Source organism: Triturus cristatus, chromosome 3_1 (assembly GCF_964204655.1).
Source record: "Triturus cristatus chromosome 3_1, aTriCri1.1, whole genome shotgun sequence".
Taxonomy (NCBI): domain Eukaryota; kingdom Metazoa; phylum Chordata; class Amphibia; order Caudata; family Salamandridae; genus Triturus; species Triturus cristatus.
This window is the reverse complement of record NC_140583.1, coordinates 512,060,150-512,082,482: the sequence shown is the minus strand read 5'-3', so window position 1 is coordinate 512,082,482 and position 22,333 is coordinate 512,060,150. Positions and strand designations below refer to the sequence as shown.

The 22,333-nt window shown below is 41.3% G+C and overlaps 1 protein-coding gene across 1 annotated transcript in view; it reads right to left on the bottom strand.

The window, feature by feature from the left end:
• LOC146860507 (aminopeptidase Ey-like) overlaps positions 1-22,333 on the bottom strand; it is a 188,991-nt gene that overhangs the window by 102,607 nt on the left and 64,051 nt on the right. Inside the window, exons 8-9 of the mRNA XM_085644419.1 lie at positions 6,723-6,788; positions 1,755-1,820 (exon numbers count right to left, since the gene is read on the bottom strand). Coding sequence (XP_085500545.1) covers positions 1,755-1,820; positions 6,723-6,788 — 132 coding nt within the window. The remainder of the gene's footprint in view (positions 1-1,754; positions 1,821-6,722; positions 6,789-22,333) is intronic.

Genomic DNA, 22,333 nt, shown 5'->3' with positions numbered 1-22,333 from the left:
TTACAAGCCATCTTGACCAGTATAACTGTTTTCTTGGATGCAAGCACACCACCTTTTGTAGCTCTTGGCACACCCGTAGCTAGGACACCATCAGACTGCAGACAAAAATGTGTTAAATAGAAAAAGCTACACAGCAGTCCTTTTCCATCTACGCACCCAGGATCATGAACAGCATCCCTGTATGAATTAAGACATCCCCAAAACTGCTCCACTTTAGGAAAGCTCACCTCTATAAACAATACTGCATCACAATGCATCACAACTCAGCTTTCACTCCTATTACTTGTTGGCTTTCTGCCTTTAGATTGTCTTTGACCATTTGCACTGCTACCCTGCCTCTTGGTTAGGTGTGCAATATAGAAACATCATAAACATGCATAAATAAATCTGTCTCTCCCCATTTGCTCTCTTAATCACAAAACTGCTCTCTTAATGATGAAACTGGGCAAAGAATTACCCAAGTAATGTATGCCAACTGGCTTTCAAAGGCTTTCTCAAATAAGTATTTATTCCAAATCAATTCATTACCTCAGTATAATTAAAACTGCAAGTCTACCTTTGAAATTTAGGATACTGAAAGACTCCATAATTAGACACCTAATATCAGACCTTGACTCCTTCATATTTAAATCACTAGTCAAAAAACTGCAGATAGACTCAGATATATGGTAGAAATGGAAATATTATAGGAAATGTGGCTTAATATCTGGACTAGGGCTGTTAAACATTCTAACTCGACTGAACTCAGGGCAAATGGACCTGTGAAATGTCACCACTGGTATCTTGCATGAAGCACGCTTAGTGAAATATTACCGATGACATTGCCTAAATGTTGGAGAAATTACAGCAATAATAATCTTAAGGAAGGGCCCTATCATAAGTAGGCTGGTGTTCCTACACCCAGATTTTGCGGGGGTGTGGCTACACCATACGCTATTTTACTGGCCAGTAAAATTGATTGAAAGAATCGATTGGCACATTGGCTGCAACAGTAGCCAAGCCTTTGTCCCTGCTCCCACCCGAGCATTTTGTAGGCAAGGAGGGAGCAACTAACCTCCCCCACCCCACCCCTCACCACCACAAGGGCACCTTTCCCAATCTCCCTACTCCCCTCCCTCTCTATGCCCGCCCAGCTTCCCTGCAACTAACATTTACCACCACTACTTAGGGCAAGTGTTAACTGTGTGAGTTACACTCCCAGATCAGGAACATTTGCGGAATTTGGCATGGTGGTCATACCAGGTCCGCACAGTTCTTCACCATTCTGGGGCAGGTTAAGTTCTAATTGCAAGGTACTACTGAGGTGTTACCGCACACTAATGTTAATTTCGTTTGTAGAGTTTGCCCTCTGCTAGAACCGTGCAACTTACAGTCACTGCCCACAATTGTGTGTGCTGTATAGTAAATCTGTAGTCAGCTGAGGGCGCAGTTTGTAATTAGCACAGGAAAGAGCCATAACGCTACTTTACTTTAGAAAGATGACAACACACAGTAGGTATTGAATAATTATTTTGTTGGTGATGCTGCCTGTTGAATATTCTAATCAAGTGGAATACTGAATCTGTCTTGACTAAGTAACAAGTAAGTAATGTCGCAATAGTTCCAGACCAAGTAACAAGTAAGTAATGTCGCAATAGTTCCAGACTAGATAAAAACAAGTAATGTCGTAATAGTTCCAGACTAAGTAACAAGTAAGTAATGTCGCATTAGTTCCAGAGCATGGAATACTATCCAATCAAAAGTGATGCACATACCTTTTGTAAATGGAACCACAGGTCATTGTAGTCGGTGTTATCATATGCAAATGCGTTAAGATAAGACTGTAAAAGAATATATATATATATGTTTATTTTCATGCAAACACTTCTCAGTCACGTGAATCACTGAAATTGTTTTCCAAAGTAGTTTCTGCATTAGTATATTATGAATACATATTCGAGACATAAGGTTCTATATCTAAAGACACAATTATTGAATATGTATATGTTTGCTTTTGCCTTTTTTGGCCCATAGATTTGGAAATAAAGTTTTAGGTTTCCAAGGACAGATAATCAAGAAAAATGTGAGCAGTTGCAGAAAGATGGAATCGAAATTACGATGAAAGATTTTTCAGGGTTATAGCTGTGAAAAACATTTAAGGGCTTATTTACAAGAAACTGAAGCATCTATGTGTTAGAGCAGAGATGCGTCAGTTTTCTTGCACCAGGCAAAGAAACCCTTGCGCCACCATGGATACGTTGTATTTAACAATATGGCGCAACATGGTGCAAGGATTCTGACGCATCTGTCGGCACAAAAGTCGCGCATTGCTGCAGTTGTGTCGCAAGCATGACGCAACTCCAGCAATGTTTGAGGGAGGCCTATACTTAATACACTGCATCACTCCTTATGCCTGCTCCAAGCAGGCGTAAGGTTTTGACGCAGTGGCATCCTAGAAGTGGTGCAGTGAAATCTTGTAGATTTCACTGCGCCACTTCTACGAGGATGGTGCGGGCTTTACAAGGTGACGCATCTCCCCAGATACGTCCCGTTGTATATTGGCCGTAACCTGGTGCATTGTGTACACCGCAGATGCATCACAAAAAGTGATGCAACGGTGGCGCAAAAGTATCCCAAGGGGCTTTGGAATCTGCCCCTTAGGCTTTTTTTGTGGGAAAAGTGGAGAGAATCTTTCTTGAAAATAATCGGTAAGGCTTCAGAAAGTCAATATCCTGACACTTTCTTGAAGACATCAGCTCTTCATCTCTTCTTGGCCAGTTCCTGGCAATCTGGATTACAAAGCTTGTTTCTACCCTGAGCTACTTAAGGCTTTGTTCTTGGACTTGCAAATCAATTCAGTCTTCTTCCTGATTGGGTGCCTGCGACATTAATGCAGCTATGTTATAGTCAGTTCTAATGCGAAGGAAGATGTAAGCATTAGAGTTACATACTCATCGTTTCAGTGACAGGCTTCTACAGACTTCATTGCTGTAGTCTTTTCATTAGATGACAACTGGGATATTCGGTGATGAGCCAAAGAGACTGGGAATGTCTCACAAAGACAACAATCATTGCAAAGCAGATTTTTTAGTCATATTGTTTAATTGTATGATAAATTAGATGATGTCATTTTTGTCTGGCAAATGTCCATCTGAGGTGTCCAGGAAAAGAGGTGTGCATTATGGCATTTGGGGCCAGATGTATCAGAATCGTCAGAATCGTCCCGTTTGCGAACGGGAAAAAGCCTTTTGGGATGTATCATCCCAATAGGCCCTAGCAATATAGGGAATTTGTGATTCCCTATTTTGGAATGCATTTAAGGACTTGCAAATTGCCATTCCTTAAATGCAATGCAGGAAGCACCCAAGTTGTGCGATTTTTCCCTAAGAAATCGCAAATTACCACCAAATTCAAGTTGGTGGTAATTTGCGATTTCTTTGAAAAATTCACTTTTTTGCATTTTTCAAAGTGCCATGTGGCACACATACATACCCTTAGGGCATGTATTTGTGCCACATGTGCTCACATACATATTTCAGGGGTGCAACAGGGTGTCCTTTTGACAACCTTGCACCCTTGAAAATGCATTTCACATTTTGCGAGTACCTAATGGGTCCTCGCAATTTGTGAATGTCTTCCCATTCATTCCAATGGGCCTCTAGGCCCAAATGAATGAATGGGTAGGTATTCCTTGATTGCAAATCGTAAATTGCGATTCACAATTAAGTGATATTTAAGGAATCGCAATTATTATTGCGATTCCTACATACATTCCATTTTGCGAGTTCTTAATAGTGATTCGCTCCAAATCGCTATTAGGGACTCGCAACATGGTTAGTTCATATATATGCCCCCTAGAGTCTAAAAACATGTCTAGAATTTTAGCTTTAATGAAGCAGTATCAACGACATCTCATTCGCAAAAAAAATGGAGTATTTTGTGACAATTTGGCATTTCCACCAATCCTAAATTTTCCTTTGGGGATTATGGGTTATCATCGAAGCACACATGGTAGCTGATGCTGCATCTGTTGAGAATAGTCGATATAGATATTGGAAACATTCATAGCTTAGCAGGAGTCCTGGGTACATCACTTGTCATCCTGGAAGATTCAGTGTAGAAAAGACCTACTTTCACCACCATATTTCCACAATAGGGCTTTGGACCATTAAGGAAAATCATACTGTCCTCCAAGACAAAGCCATGGATATGCCATGGAGCATAGAGACACAGTTCTGACAAGTGTCTTGATTTTGAGTAAATTGTCCCTAATAATTATTAAGAAGGTTTTAGTGCCCCTAGAGATGGGTGAGCCAACAAATTAACAAAGAGCGTCAAGCCAGAGCTGAGCCTATGGACTGGATCGGATCTTAGGTCTCGTCTACTAGTCGAGCCCTGAACATATTTGGTATGAAAATCCTACAATAAGCATGACGTAAAATATGATAAAGTCTCTTAAAAATTTTAAAAGGTGTATTTCTTTAACATGTTGAAGCTTTGACATTAATAGGGCACATTATAACACTGCACTTAGAAGTACTTATTAAAAGTGATAGTTTTGTACAACTGGAAGTTTGAACTCACATATTTGAAAGTGCTTTCATACACGATAATAAAGAAAAAAGAGTTTTGGTGAAATACATTATTTGCCTAAGATCACACAATTTAACCGGGGAAGCCATGATTTATCCAGGTTTTTTGGTTTCACTTTGTACAAATCAGTCAGACAATGAGTATTTGTCTTGTCCTTATGTTAAGGCTTTGTGTTTTTTACCTCATAGTACAGTTTTTAAATATAAAATGAACTCACAGGCTGAGCGCTTTAAATGAGCACAAGTTATATTACACAAGTGCATACATTATTTATAGGCACTGGCAGATTAAGTGATGTTCCCAGAATCACAGGATATTTAGCCGACACCGAGTCTTGAGCCTGGTTCCTCAGTTACAAAGTAGGCATCTCTGATCTAAGCACTACATCCTGGGTAGAGGGAGGGAGGGAGGCAGGGAGTAGCCACATGAATGCTCGGCTCGTCATGGGCTCGAGTTTCCATCAAAACCTGGAGCTGAGCCAGAGCCAGGTTTTAGGCTCGAGCCTGGCACGAGCCTCCAGTGGGTCAGACGCCTTACCTTTAAGCACCCCTGTAGATCTTAAATGTGCCTAGAGATCATTGAGAATGTTGTTGTGTTAAAGACATTCATTAACTATGTAACCCCCTCAGAGCGTCTCGAGAAGATTTGTGTAAAGAGTTAAAAAGTGGCATGGTTTCGATGAAATCTTATTTTGCAGATGATCTACAGGCAGTTGTTTTACTTCCATTCACTTCTGCCCACCACAGTTCTGACTGTGAAACCCAAGTGTTCCAGTGGCTAGGTGGTGACCTTTGGGTCTCATGTAAGAGCTTTCAGGTATGCGTGTTGTCTCTAGTCAAGTGGACTATGTTTTTTTGGCCTTGAGAACAGATCATATACCCCATTATAAAACAGGTGTTGCATCCCGCAATTTAATTAGGCCCTGAGGTCAAGCTGACCCCTCACTCATAAGGCCATCTTCTCTTTCAGTTATTTTCAACTTCTAGTCGCAGACAGATCTGTCTGCCTCTAAATCACGAGGGTTGGCTGACGGCCACTACGGCATGTTCGGCTCATCCACCGAATGGAACAACTCTTTCACTCTTGCTTGGCCAGCATATCGTCTGTGTGAACTGCAGTTCATGCACTGCTCCCTTCCTAGTGCTAGGGGTCCACACCTCGAAAGAGATATCCCGAAATATCTGTGCCCTCCACTGTTTAATAAGTGTCACTTAAAATGTTAAGTTTGGCACAGAATTCAATGCATGACATTGCCCTGGTCTTTGAAAAGAAAACAAGCTATCACTTTGTTGCTATCAAGACTGCCTTGGTCTGCACATTCAAGTGTCAGTGCCAGGAAAGCAGCTCAGTTTTAGTTTTCCAGTTCAGGCTGGACAGAGCAGCTGTCTAAAGGACCTATTGTTATCAATTCATTAACATATACACAGAGTGTTACCCTCTCTCCTCCTGCCAGTGGTGTTTGGAATGCAAGCCCTCCTTGGGAGCGCTCATTCGGGGTTCTTGCATTCCTATGCATGAGGGGCGGCTTTATACCTCAAAAGAGCCCTGCATCCTCACACATCACAGTATTTAGCTCACAGGCTCATATACAGTAAGCAGCCGGTTTTTGTTTTGTTTTTAGGTGCCCTCCATTTTTGTAGAATGATCTTGTCCTGCTCAGGAAGGGGCAGAAACATTTTCAGTTTAGGACAGTGGTAAAACTCTTGCTTTTCTCGAGGTGAAGAATTTTCGTTTTAGGCTTTAAAGCATCATAGAATTTTCAGTTGTTTAAGAGATCTTAAAGAGAGGAATGGAAGAGAGTAGAATCGAATAAAATCGAATGGAATCGAATGGAATCGAATGGAATCGAATAGAATAGAATAGAATAACCAAATGGTAAGCACGAGTGGAAACGAGGATGTTTTCATTAAAAGTATATTGTTAGAGAAAAAGGTTATAAGGTCAAATGTGAAACAAATCAAAGTGAAGAGTTTGCATTGGAACAAAGTGAAACAGTTAAAACCTGAAACTAACGTGATAATCAGTCTAGCGTGATAATCAGTCTAACGTGATTAAGTAGCAATGTTTACAATAATTGTTGACTCCACAAAGCCCATACTGTTAGTATGCCAAAGAGCGCTTTCAATGGCTAGTGATCAATATTTACTTACGTTCAGTCCTTTAACAAACACGTCCTCTGACAAGAACTCTGACAGCATTCGAATAACCGAAGCTCCCTGTGGAAAGAGCCAATACGACAAAGCATGAGGGGCCACTAAAGAAATGGTTATACCTTTGAGAGCTATTTGTTGCCTGATAATGGGTTTTAACTTCTTTACAAGCATTTGGCTCATGAAAACTCTCTGGTATGTCTACAGAAAAAGAGGACTATACACCGTAGTGGTACCATGCTCATTTATCATGTATGAACCAGGCAAATAAACATGAATATTACCTTCTTATGTAAAGGCAATAGGTTTCTGCAAGCAGTCCAAACTCACAAAGATGTTTCTCAGCAAACTTTGTGAAGCCTATAAAAATATTGCAGGTTCATCCAAAAGATTTAAAAATGGTTGCAAAATATCTTCCAGAAGTAGATTTTATGAAAACAATAATTAGCATGTAAATTATTCTACAAATTTCCAAATTGTGGAAATGTTTGCTCACAAGTAACGTTTTCCAAAGAATACACATGTACAACTTCATAAAGCTGGGAAGTTCTTACCTTTTTAAAACATTTCCAGTGAAATTATAACTTTGCAAACCCCTTGGTTTCTCTTTTCTTAGCATTCCCCATACACTAATAATGGGCACTAAGTGCACTGATACACATACTGTAACAACTATGAAAGGTCACTCTTCATCAGTATCCAGGATTCTGTCTCTCAGACAAACATTGTATATAGATATAAATATTGTCTGTACTTCTTTCCAATGGGAAGCCAACAAGCAGTTTTACTTGAATACACATAGGTTCTAGATGGTGAGTGTTAGACCTGTCAGAGTTAGGGTGGTCTTTCCCCAAACATTTTGCCTACTTACCTCAATTTTTGCTGAAATAAATTTTTGGTGGCCTCAGGACTCTGTGCACTATATCACTGCTAACCAGTTCTAACGTGCTTTTGCTCACTCCCCTAAAGATGATTTGATTGTCATTTTTAATTGGCATTTGTTATTTACTTATAAGTGGTATACCATATACCCAGGGCCTGCAAATTGAATGTTACCAGTGAGCCTGTAGCACTTATTGTGCCACTCTAGTAGCACTCTAAAACATATCCCAGGCCTGCCATGGCAACCTGAATGCAGTCTTACACTGCCATGTCTGTATGGCATGTAAACCCCCTTGTCATCCCTTCAACTCCCCTTTTGGTACATATACGTCACCCCTAACATAGGCCCTAGGTAGCCCATAGGGCAGGCTAATATGTAATTAAAGTACTGGGCATGTCTTTTTAAGTTTTACATATGTTGATAGTGAAAAACTCCTATATTAATTGTCCACTACTGTGAGGATAACCCCTCCCATAGGATAACATTGGGGATTCCTTATACAATTAATAATCTGTACTTCCTAATTGGGAGCTGGTACATATATCACATTTGGAACCAATGAAAATGTAATGATAAGCCCTCTTTAATAGTAAAGTCAAATTTTTCATTACAAGTTTGAAAATGCCACTATTAGAAAGTTGCTACAATAATTGAACATTGCTACAATAATTGAACGCCTTTGCTGATCATTTTTTAGTCAACAATGGTTTTGAAAAAGATCAAGAATGGTAATTAGCTTGACCTTATTTATGATTTACTGGACATCTGGTTCCCTCACAATCATTATACATATTCACTTTCCATATTAATTGTACTTCTCTTGTAGATTTCCACAGTTTTCTGTTAAATTGTAGAACATGCTAAAGTGACTGAAAGAAACATGAAACTGTGGTTAGGAGCAGAGTTTTATGTAATCTTTTGAAGGAAGTTGTACTGATCTTTATCACTTACAGATTTAAATGTCCAATCACTCTGTTTTTTTTGGAGTTGCATTCACTGCAGCTTGAAACATACACTAATTATTGTTAATGTAAATCTAATCATAGGCGCGATCCTTATTTATTGCTCCTTTTATTGATTTTCGCCGGCCACCTATGTCTTTTTTATAAGGGGAGAGAAAATCAGCAATGCTTCCTTAGGGCCTTCAAGTGTGAAACATGCCCATCATTTTCACTGAAGAGCCGGAATATCGGAAAGGATTTAGCTACATAGGAACCAAATGTAGACATGATTGGATGGTTCATTCAATAGAAGAAGCACAAACACTATGTCAAAAACAACTTGATGAAATTCTTGCACTAGAACAAGACATAAAAGACAATCAAACAATTTTAGAAGTTAAAACACTATTCGAGAAGATTGAAAAATAAATAAATGAATTCAAGGATTAGACTATAAATCAAAAAAACACAATATTTGAAAAAGAGAATAAGACATTTAATCTTCAGATAGTTTATCCTTATCTAAAAGAAGATTTCTACACTTGAGAAGAATGAAGAAGGGCACTCTCGGATATCAAAGAAAATATGAGAATAAATGTATTCCATTCTCAGAAACGTAATCTTCGCAGCCAACTGATACATCGGACAGTGGTGTAGGATCTTTAAATCAAAATTCAAACAGAAAGAGACAGAGGGGCATATTAGCAAAACCGGCGATAAAATTATCGCCGTTTTAGCAGCAGGAAACTGCTGCTAAAACGTGATAATGGGCTTGCTAATGTGCGTTATAGAATTCCAATAGACGCCCAGGTTAGATGTCCTGCACATCTAACCTGGGCTTCTATTGGAATTCTATAACACATATTAGCAAGCCCATTATCGCCGTTTTAGCGACAGTTTCCTGCCGCTAAAACAGCGATAATTTTATCGCCGGTTTTGCTAATCTGCCCCAGAGTTCTTTTTTAGCAAGAGAAAAACCAGGGGAAGATACAGAGCTACAAATCAGCCATGAGAAATGCATACAAGATGCCAGTTTTACAAGAACCAATAAAATCATCAATTGTAAACTTGTCATCTAAGAGCGTCACCACAGAAGAGAATTCCCTCCTTGAATTGTGACTATCCTTTATTCCCTCAATACACATCGACTTTTTATGCCTAAAGACGGAGGCTTTGGAATTCTTTAGGAAAATTAGCTTAGAAGCATTTTTTCTAACCATCAATACCATCAAGCAGAGGAACCATCAGGCCTACAAAACAAATCATCTTTCAGACCAAGACTAAATATTATTCCAAAAGAAGTACTTGTGTTTGAACAAGTTGTATTTTCTGCTATTAGCCAGCTCGAAAAGAAAGACGATTTCAGCAAAAATAATATAACAGAAAATCAACAAAAAGCTTTGTAAGATCGTAAAAGTTACAAAAAATCAACAAAAAGCTTAGCAAGATCTTAAAAGTTACATAACAATTGTCACCAAACAGGTGGAATAAGGAGGAGCAGTAGTTGTACATTAAAGAAGGCCACAGATAAATTATTGACCAAGAGGTTTACAGCAAAAAACCATCCGACCTGACCAAAACCATCCAGGGTGAAATTTCTTTTATTTTACAGGAGACATTTGATAATGATTACATTGGTCCAAAAGAATTTTACTTCCTCAAAAAAGTGAATCCTCAAATTCCAATAATGTACTTTCTACCTAAGATGCACAAAGATGAAAACAATCCCCTAGGACGACCTATTGTCTCAGGTGTAACTTGATCCTTGAATCAATGTCACAATATGTGGACACCTATTTAAAACCATGTATTAATAGGTTCTGGCATATCTATGGATTATGATGAACTTCATTAATGAAATTAAAGTGCACCAATTTGATTTCAACATGCAGTTGCTGTTTACATTTGATATGGTTTCTTTGTCCATGCAAATTCACCAACATTAAGGTCTAGAGGCCATGGAATTGTACTTGCAGGCAAGACTCAGGCCACACAGAGTTCCCACACAATTCATACTGAAGTTGGAAAGTTTGGCCCATAAAAATAAATTATTTTAAATTTGAGGCAGATTTTTCTTTTCAAACTAAGGGGACTGCCATGGGTTGTTCTTTTGTGCCGGAAACGGAAGTACTGTATATGGCCTTATTTGATCAAAAATTAGTTTAGAACAACAATCCTTTATATAATAATATGATGAAGTGACTAAGGTTCAGAGATGATATTTGGTGTACATGGACGGGAGATGAACAAACCCTTGATCAGTTCCATATCTGGTTGAACAACAGAATACCAGATAATAAATTCAACATGAATGAACATGACAAAACTATTGCATTTTAGATGTTCAAGTCAAGGCTGCAGAAGGCCAGTTAACTACAACCATTTACTGAAAGCCAACAGATACAAACAACACCCTACATTTTACAAGTTTCCACCCAGGCAACCTTAAAGAAAATCTACCTTATTGGCAATTTTTAAGGATAAGTTGAAATTGTACATTGAAAGATGATTATTTTCAGAATGCTGCCATCCTTCTTGAAAATTAAAAGAAAGGGGGTATACACACAAGCTCCTAAAACATTCACTCAAGCGAGATTGTTATACTCAAAAAGAGCGTCTCCTGGTCAAGAAAAACAAAAAAAAGCTGAATAAATTGGTATACGTTTCCACATATCGTCCTCAAACAAACAACTTTAAAAAATTAATTACGCAAAACTGTCATTTGATTTCAAAATCAAAATGTGGGTTTGAATGCCCACTGTTTGCAATAAAGAAAGGTGCGACTATAAGAAATCACTTACTCAGGGCCTTCATACCCTCAAAGTCTGTGAAAACTAATCTTAGACAAAATTGGAATCTGACTCCGTTGGAAGGACATCATAAATGTGGCACATGTGTGGCATGTAGTCAAACAATGGAAGTGATGGAATTTCCAAATGGAGACACAATGCTTTTGCTTATTACTGAACAACATTTTTTGAGGGCCTCAACATTTCGTCCCAGAAAATATTTCATGCAGGAAATTCAATTTTTGAAAAGAACGAATTGTTTCATCAGACAGCGTAACTGCATAAAATGCATTTCATAATATCAAAGAAACTCAGAAGTGCATTCTTTAATAAAAAAGAAAACATCTATAAAAAAAGAGGAGAGGAGAACTACGATGACTAGTATTCAATCGATATAACTGAGCATTTGACTATTCAGATCTGCATCAAGAAAGAGAAAACAGCAAACTAAACACATTCAAATCAGTGTACCAGGTGACTACAAATGCAGTAACATGGGAGAATCGGAGACCAACTAACTGTGGAAAAAGTGGAGATGGACAATTCTCATTAAGCCTTCAAAAAATAAGTACACGAGCAAGCGATGCAGTAACAGTTTCAAGTACAGTGACTATTCAGATCTGCATCAAGAAAGAGGAAAACAGCAAACTAAACACATTCAAATCAGTGTACCAGGTGACTACAAATGCAGTAACATGGGAGAATCGGAGACCAAAGAAGGGGCATATCATCAAGGAACGGCGATAATTATCACTAAGCGAAATTAGCGCTAGGATAATTATCGCCGGGTAACGTGGAATTTCATCGCTGAGATAGCGTGCTATTAGCAACGCTTATCTCAAAAGCGATAAAATTCCGAGCGCTAACTGCCAAATGTGAGATTATCACTGGAAATCCAGCGATAATCTCACAAAGTTTGGCGATAGCTCGATGATAGGGCAAGGCATACTTAGCCATGATATCCACCTTACTTAGGATATCATAGCGTGCCCATTGATAATTGGAGAAATGTCGCTTTGTGACATTTCTCCAGTTATGTCAGGGCAGGAACGCCCACTTTGCATCTTATTAGAGATGCAAAGCTGGGCATTCAGTAAACAGGCGATAATGCAAGGATTCACGCAATAGCATGACCTTGCTGAATAGGCGATAAAATTATCGCCGCTTTTCGTCCGAAAACGGACGCAAAAGCGGTGATAAATTTATATCGCCTCCTTGATGATATGCCTCGAACTGTGGAAAAAGTGGAGATGGACAATACTCATTAAGCCTTCAAAAAATAAGTACATGAGCAAGCGATGCAGTAACAGTTTCAAGTACAGTGTTAAATATGCAAAGCCGCTAAGAACTAAGCTTAGTTTCTTCTCGTATGCAGACTGACATGCAACATTGTTGCAAGATTAGGGGATATATTTACAATAAAAGTGACAGAGCACAACGTTAGACTTCTTGACTTAATGCCGCGCTCCGCCACTTCTAAAAGGCAGGGCTGCACCATACTTACAACAATATGGTGCTGCCGTACGTTTCCCCCTGCGCTGGTGCTAAATGTAGCTGCCTAGCGCCAACGCATTTCAGGGGAAGATTGTTTATGTGCAGGAAGGTACCCTTTCTGCACATAAACAATATTTAAATGGAGTGTTGTAAATTCTATGTGTGCAGCTTGATGCAGCACACATAGATGTTGCAAAAAGTGTTTTTTTTTAATGATCGTTTATGTGCAGGAAGGGTCTCATTCCTGCACATAAACAATCAATTGAGTTTTGCTGCTTCCATGTGTGCTGCATAACACAGCACACAATGAAACAGCAAAAACAAGGAGAAATTAAACATTTCTCCTCGTTGCGCCAGGGTTAGACCAGGTTCTCCCTAGTCTTAATTTGGTGCTGCCCCATATTTAAGCCACTCTTGTAAGTCAAGTCAAGTCAAAAATACTTTATTCGGCAGCCAAGAGCCATAAAAGCAAAACAGTTTTTTTTCTAAGAATACACATTTCATCAAAATACATTATATAAAAAACATCCAGCATTACTACTACAATGATCACGTTAAAAACACACAAAAGTTAAATAATATAAAGTGCACCAGGGCTAAAATGGAGCGCCAAGATCATAAATATTATCTTAATAAAATTGCATTGCATAGCTCAGGAGAACATATTTACACTGACTCAGTGCCCAGGATGGCCAGTGCAACAGCAGCTTGGACCTGTGTCTGATGGCCCCAGTTAAAAAACTTGCCACCCCAAGACAAACTCTGGGTAAGGCTAGCATTTGAAGATAGAGCAAGGCCGGCATCACTTGAACGAATTGACAATCTCTGAGTAGGGGGAGAATGTACTTCCTGCACAGAGGATAGTAATAGGCGCAGAGGAACATTATATGGAGGGTGTCCTGCTCTGAGAAATTGTCACAAGGGCAGGGTTTTAGCAAATCAGGTTTTGAATACCCTTTGGGGAATGCTAGTAATCAGGGAACCATATTCAATCGAAATCTCGTCCAAACAAAGTGATGGTATGCTTTGTTTTCATAAGATAAGTATGGTTGCACCTGATGACCCAAGCTCAGTGTGACAAGCCTTCTCACTGAGGGTTTGGCAAATTCAGTCTCCTCCCTAAGGCCTTGCCGCCTGTCTATGAACTGCTGCTCAAAGGCTCTAATGGCGGTCTTACCCAGGGGTATGGGGATCGGGAGCAATTTGGGGCAGCTGAGACATATTGTCTGTTCCGTTATGTATTTCGACCAGAGAATACGTAGAGCCCCCTCCAGTGCAATACAAACTGAAATTATGAGTTGATTTAAATTTGGGGTCGGTTGGGCCCAGATTCTCAACCAGCGTAGCAGCGGGGCGACCGCGATCTGATCCGAGATGTAACCCACCCCCAGTTTTCTCATGTAGATAAAAAATCGGGGTAGCAACAGGGACCACTAGGAGTTTGCGCATAAAGTTATTCTCGGCCCCTTGGATTCCCTTCACATCCATGTAGCCCCAGATGTCGCTACCATAAGTGGCCATGTGGATACATTTCGCATTATAAACCTTCAAAAGTGCTGGAAGGGGCTTTGACCCTAATCTCTTTGCAAAGTCCAGGGTGGCCCCAGCGGCTCTGACTAAATCATTCTGTTTTAGTGTGCTTTGCGTCCACCAAGAGCCTTGGTCATCAAAAAGTACCCCAGGTATGGGAACATGGACACTTTAGTTAGCTCGACTCCATTACAATACAATTTGGCCTTAGCCGCCTTTTATGATCTAATGGTCGAGATTTGTAATTAAATCTTCAGAATCCATAAAATCTATGAAACACTTTAAAAGTTGTTGCAAACTCCTTGCAGTTCTGGACAATAAGACGGCATCATCAGCGTACAGCAAGATGTTAAAGAATCCCCCAGTTTGTTGATATATAGCGTGAACAGCAGGGGTGCCAAGATGCACCCCTGCTGGATCCCCTTCCTATAACCCAGGAGTCTGTCAAGCTGCCGTCTTCGTTATAGCATACTGCAGCCATTGTGTTTGCATGGGCAGGGTGCAGGAAAGAGATCAGTTCAGCATCTAGCCCCATATCATGCAGGATCAACCAGAACTTGGACCTGTTGACAAAGTCAAAAGCTGAGGTTGGGTCCATAAAGGCCAGGTGTAAGACCCCCCCCTTTAGCAACAGTGTACTTCCCGATCACCAAATGGAGATTGAGGCATTGATCCAGTGTCCCTTTCACCAGCCCGAATCCAAATTTTAGATTGGAAATGATGTTAGCATGATCAAGCCAGGCTGTTAGTCAGTCCAGGACTACTTTCCCCATGATTTTTGCTGCAGAGTCTAGGAGCGAAATTGGTCTGTAGCATGCCGGGTCTTCCCAGGCCCCCTTTTTAAAATGGGGATGATTACCGCCTTTGCCCACGTCTGGGGAAAACCACAGGCATATGCTGAATTAAAAACGTGTGTTAAAATCTTGGCCCAGATGTCAGGATCTGCCTTGTAAAGGTCAGCTGGTACCCCATCAGGGCCAGGAGCCTTTCTACCTGAAGTTAAAATGATGGCTTTATGAACCTCATCTATGTAAAAATGGAGGGAGGAATTTACTAATCCGGGAACAATTTGCCCCACGGCTTCGGCTAAATTGGCATCACTGTAGATGTAACCAAAGTGCTGGACCCACTTCTCTGCAGGGACTATACAATCTCTGCTGGAATGTGGCGTGTCAGAAAATAAAGGACTATTGACCACAGACCAAATTTTTGAGCTATTAAGCAGCACGCTGGTTTGGCTAAGCTCCTCCCAGGCCTGCTCCCTTAACTGTTTTTTCATCTCATGAACTGCGAGTTTATAGACCTTCCTGCTACTCTTGATTTGTTTTGCGTCCCTCAGTTTTTGCTTAAGGGCCTGCATTAGCTCCTTATGAGCAGCCGAACATGTGTCATCAAATCACCTTTTAAGTTTTGGACACTTCACTCTGGTTGTGGTGGATAAGTTAGAAGCAACCTGCTTAGTGATTGTATCAAAGGCATCTAGAATGGCTCTATCATGAGGTGCCTGGTCCATACAAACTTGAAACTCCGAAGCGCAGGTGGTATACTAGTTATCTAGGAAACTCTCTGGGGTAATCCTTTTCCACCTTAGTCTGCATGCTTGGTCTTTAGTGCTGATGTTTGCGTTAGTGACCCCCCTTTTAAGAGCAGTTGGAAGGAAGAGAACCAATATTAAAGGGTTGTGGTCGCTAAGGCAGTTCCAGGTTACACATAAATTCTTTATGACCGGTGTTAATAGAGCGCATAGCAGAATGTGATCAATTTTACTTGGGCTACCATGGCCTGTATAAGTAGGAACCGGAGCTGACGTAACTGGTTTCTGTAAACAATTCAGGTTATGGCTGATAGAATACCTTCTCAAAAGGTGCCTGACGGTGTGAGTTCAAAATGCTTTTGCTCCTGTGAGCCATCTTCCTCCTCCAACATTGAGAATCAAATGAGGGAGCATATGCGGGTATTAAAATCCCCTAGGACTAGCGTGTCATAATAGGCTTGTCCTCCTTCCCCATAACTTGCCAGAAGATCCTCTAGGGCCAGGAGATGTTCAGTCTCATGGGCTCTAGAGAAAGAGTTATAAAAATTTACCACTAGCAGGGTGGGGAGATTTTTTCCTGACAATTCCACAGCTAACACCTGGGGTGAACGGGAGTCAATCAGCTAGGCTTGATAGGAAAGTTTAAGGCTAAACATTAAAAGAAGCCCCCCCCCCCCCTGGCTCTACCCATGTTTGACGGGATTGCAAATTTGCAGAATGAGATAAATCCATCCAGATAAAAACAATCCTTTGACTCCCACGTTTCTCAAAGGGCAATATTGTGGTATATTGTAGTGTAGGAGCAGATATAGTTGGCTTACTCGGGGCCTTCTTAACCTGTGTTGTCCCTGCTGTTGTCACTAGTCATTCAGTTTCATCAAGGCCCTGGGGGTTAGCTAGCAGTAGGTATCGATTTGTTAAGGGCAATATAGTATTCACGTTTCTGACTTAGGGAGGGCTTGACCATTTTAAATGGTAACTGCCAATCATGGAACACTGGGGGTTGTTTAAAAGATAAAAAGTCTGTAGGGAGACTGTTTTAATTTTAGTTTTGGTGCCATTTTGATATTGGAAACCTACTAAAGCTTTAGCTTGCGCGGGATGACTAAAATTAATAATTATACATTCCTCATCCACATTTTACTAGTCCCATGACCAATCCAGCCCACTCTTCTGGCCATGATGATATCAAAAGAGATATTAGGGTCATTGATCACATTATTGTTGCACCAATGAACGGTCTTATGGATTAGATCCAGCAAAGTTTCCTTGAAACCCAGTGTGAGCGGTGGAATCCCCAGTAGTACAGCTACTAGAGGCACTGATTGGGGTGGGAGATCAAGTGTGCATTTATTTCCAGTCATGACCATTTTGTGGTGGGATAGGGTGTGTGTTGTGTAGGGAGAGGGCTCCCATTAACAGTATTCTGCCCATCCCTAGAGGCAACCTGGGGAATGTGTGCTTCCTGATGTGCCATCTGAAATACAGTGACTGCCCCTCCTGAATTGTCGTCGGTATCAGAATTATTAAGATGAGACACACCCACTGGGGCCTGACTACTGCCTGCCCCAATACATTGGGAGCTATTAGCCTGGGGGACATGGGCCGGGCCGCTAGATGCCTGACAGGAGCCCCCTCTCCCTCCAACTACTATGTCATGCCCTGAGGGACAATTATTATGTATGGAGGCAAACAAATTAAATTTTGACTCAATGCCTTCCAGCTTAGAAATTACAAGTGCTAACAAAGCTGTGGTCATAGTCTCTAGCCTTTCAAAGAGGCTGTCCAGTAGTAGATCCAGATTGAATTCGGGTGGTGGCAGGGTTGCTTTTGTCCGTGGTGACTTTCTCAGGACTCTGCTTCCACCGGCTCGTTTTCTCTTGGTTGGGGGGCCAGCTAGATCATTCCCTGCTATTAAGGTAGATGTAACAGTACAAATAGTTAGGTCCATTTCACCTGTTGGGCCTTCCAACGATGTGGGTGGAAGTATAGTAAAACACATTTCACTTGAGGAGACCCCGATTTCCTCCTGTATTAAACCATGACCAATAGTGCCCAGTGCTAGTTTCTCAGTCTCAATGGATAGCCTTTTTTCAGTCGAGCTGACTAAATGCACCTCCAGGCGTGGGAAACTGCTGGCGGTGCCTCCTGGCGCTGAGGACTCTGGGGCTTGCAGTCCCCCTCCTCTGGTAAAACTGGTGTGGTTGGCTGGTGCGGCTGATGCGGTTGGTGTTGGCAGCTCCCCTCTTATAAATATGGGGCAGCATCAAAATCAATGGGTGTTGCAATGAAACGCCCACCGCAACACCCATTGCCCTCACCTTTCACGCTAAGTATAGCATTAAGTATAGCATTAAGTGGCTTAACGCTGCCTTGTAAATAAGGCTAAGCCCCTATTGCCACTGCAACGTAGTGAAAAGTGACATTGTGGTGGCGATAGGGTCTTGTAAATATGCCCCTAAGTATCTGAGACCACAGAGGATTGGTGCTGCGCTTCAGCTTCTACCATGAACGAAGTGAGTTAAAGATACTGATAGTTAACGTTGTGATTAGTGTGCTCTTCTTACTGAAAACTAACTTGCTCAGGAATGTGGAAGTATAATAAAAATGTATACAGAAATCTGTTGAGATTCCTTTTTAGAAAAAAACCACACAAGATTCCTTAAGTTAATATACCTCTTTTTTCTTTCTCTCCCTTTATAAAAAAGACATTGGTGGCCACTGAAAAACAATAAAAGGAGCAATAAATAAGGAACATGCCTATGATTAGATTTACATTACCAACAATCGTTGTACGTTACAAGCTGCAGTGGATGCAACTCCTAAAAAATGGAGCAATTGAATATTTAAATCTGTAAGTCATAAAGATCTACAGTACAATTTCCTCTACAAGATTATGTAAAGGACAGCTCTTACTCATAAGTTTATGTTTCTTTCAATCACTTTAGCGTTCTCTACAACTACATGACAAACTGTGGAAATCTAAAAAACTGGTAAAATTAGGTAAAAAATGAGAAACTTGGAATTATCTGCCCTTGCTCAATAGGAGTTGACCCTGCGCCAATTGGAACAGTCCAGCCTGAACTGCCAAGCCAGGTCCTCCCTGAAACAGAACACAACCAACCCAGGACTGAATTCACCCTATTTATAGGCTCTTCAGCCAGGTACAACTTGGTTCCAGTGAGACCATGTGCACGGGACCCGCGTCTCCGCATATCTGTACCACTCAGTATGACAAATAAAGTATACAAAACAGTGGTGGATGGAATGCTTGAATTAATCTCAGCCACTGGTAATTACTCAGGCTGCTTCCCAGTTCATTGTCATTTTGCACACCATGTCACCTCAGTTTGGACCCAGCTATTAGCAAATCTGAGTGCATCGGCCTGCTTTCATAATTAGGCCTGGGATACTTTCCCCAAAAGATGTGCCATTTGTGACTGCACACACCTAGAGTTGTGCATACAGTGGTCCCCAAATGGTCCATGGGGCTCCCCTTACCAAGGCAATGTGCCCCTGAATGAAGTACACTAAGTGTGCACCAACGTCTGGGTAGCACACATTAAGCACATTTGCTTTGAAGACCTGTGACTCATGGTCATTGGCAAAAAGGTTTCCTCCATTCTATGTGGCCTGTCTCCACCCAAACAAGGAAGCAAGCACTTGCCAAAGTCATCTTTCTGTATTACATACTGCTGTAGGATTGCAGAAGTGGGTGCAATGTCCTTGCCCCATGTGCTCCCATTAACATTTCATGAATGCAGGTCATTTTCAGGTCGAGCCTGGGCAGCGCGCACGCGCTGCTCTGCGAGCCATGTTGTAATGAGTTAGGGATGTGAAGCTCCGCCCAATCTCCGCCCATATTTTTAATTGGTTTGTATCATTGTACTTCTTAAATGCTGGCTTCTGATTCCTTCATCGCCTTGTTAGTCCCTCCTTAGTACCGCCTTATCTGCTTTTGTAACCTCCCATAGCGAGTGGCCGTTTTACTAATGATGTTACACGGTCCCTCTTATTACGTCTGTATGCACTATTTACTTTAATGGGGTTTGCCCTACTGCAGGCAGGACGTGGGTTTTTTACCATTCAGTGCGCAAAGCGTACTTTCACTTTCCCGGCTTTTTTTTATTTATCATTTCTGCGCCCAATCCTGTGCTTGTATTTAGTTCATTGCTTTTCCTTTTCAGCGTAGTGCTTTCAGGAGCAACCGAAGCCGAAACCGAGCAGCAGTGCTGGAAGAAGGCTCAGCCCCGCCACTCCCCTTCACACTATCTACGGTCACCTGAGGAGCAGCAGAGGCGAGAGGCAGACGGCAGCAGAAGCACAAGAGGCATTTGCAATGCAATAGGTCTCTCATTTGCCGGACTTTGAGCTATTGGCATTGTTAAATGACAATGCCTTTTATTTAAGTGTTGGTTTTTAAAACCTATATAAAAGGCATTGCCATTTACAATGCAAAAAGCTTCAACTCTCGGCGAGACTTATTGCATTGCAAATGCTTGTGTTACCACTGGTAACTTACCAAACTCTGAAAGTTTAATGTACACTATTTTAGTACGGCTGCAGCAGGAGGGATGGTTCCCTCTCAATAAGCCCGGGATGCCGGGAGTCTGATTCAAAAAGAGCCATTCCTAACGACTGCCGGCTCTGCTGGGCTCCCAGTGCCTCTTTCGCCTCAGATTGGCTGCGTGAGGGAAGGCAAGGCTGATGGACAAGGACGTGATTTAAACAATAAACGGGAGGCAAATTACATCATTGTCTTTCGGTATTAAAATGTAGCGTCCATGTGTAATACAACATCAATGTATTGTTCACATAAGTAACCTCACTACTAATTGTTAAAAGAAAATGTATATATTTTTTCTTTTAAATTGTTCACTGGTTTTGGGTGCCGTTTTTGGCTAAACAAACTAAATGTATTACTCCAAAAATTACCATAAATTATTTTCCCCATTTGTTCGTATGCTTTGTAATACTTGGAAATTACCATAACTCCTAGCGAGAAGATGGTCTTATGACTTTGTTTATTTTGTTTGAACTTAAAATCTATTTCCTTTGAAAATGGAGCGTTTTACAATGGCTACCGCTGCTTTGTTTAAAAGCAAAACAAGGATGGGTAGTGACTCTCCGCAGTCCTATCTTATTACCTACTTCTGGCGTGTCAGGGACCATGCTGCTTACCGCTGCTGCCCTGGGGCTGGGGAGACCTGTGCAACTGCCGAGCCATCGGCTCTTCTCATCTGGGTGCCCGCTCAGTCTCATGGGGTGATAATAACTGGTGGTAACAGCAGTATCGGTAAAGCTGCTGCTACCGAGTTGGTGAAGAGACACGCGCTAGTGATCTTGGACTGCAGAGATGGGCAGAGGAAGAGACACGAGATACGCTGCGGCGGGGGTGTCGCTGAGCTCAGGGAGGTAGTCATCTGACAACTGAATCTGGCTTCTCTGAGCTCCGTGCAACTTTTCTGTCATGGGGTGATCCAGGTAAATAAAGAATTTAACAATGTGCCCGACCCACTCACCAGTAATCTTTGCCTGTCATTACCTTCTGTTCTCCACAGTCCCTTGTATTCTCTTCTGCTCTGGCCTCCATCACATGTTCCAAAATTGCAACTTTAACCCAAATATATATTTTAACACCTAGCTGGCTAATTGTCAGCACCTGCTCCGGCCTCACAATTCACTCACCTGCACTCCCTTTCTATGCCCAAACCCCTCTCATGCACCCATACGTAACCAGGCTCCTCCTTCCCCAACAAAGTGTTTCTGCTGGTGCACCATAAAGAACCCGCACACGGCCATGCATTGATTCAAGCTCACACGCCTGCACAATATTTGCTCCAGGGTCTCTCGTGGGTACAGATGTATTGGCTAACAGCTTTCTTTTCACATTTTGATTTGTCGCAGTGAGTGCTTTGGGGTGATACAAGTGTCACTTTCGGTGATTAGATGCCATGAATGAAACTTTCTGTAATTTAATGTATGTTAAGGAAGCTTAAAGTGCAAAGTGTTCGCGCTCGATGCCTTGAGAGGCTGTAGAGGGCATTATCCAAAATTAGATATTGAGGATGTTACCAGTGCCCATTTCTAACATTGAATGTCTCCAGCTTTGCCTGTCTCTCTGTGTTAGGGTGTTTTTACGTGGCACTTTCAAAAAATTGATTTCTTCCGATGTTATCATTTCCACGGACCTGTGTTGTTTCTTGTAATGTTACAAGCGCCCCTCTCTGGCTTTTAATATCTTGATATTATAAGTGCCATTTTCTGACAGTCTGGCAGCGAGTGCTGCGTGACGCTACTAGTACCCATTTCTGGCAATGGTAGATGTTGCGTCTTAAACTTATTGGCAATGAGCATCTGGGGATATTACAAGTGGTACTATTTGACTGTGAATGATTTTGGGGGGTTCACAGTTCTATTTGCTGACAATGAATGTCTGG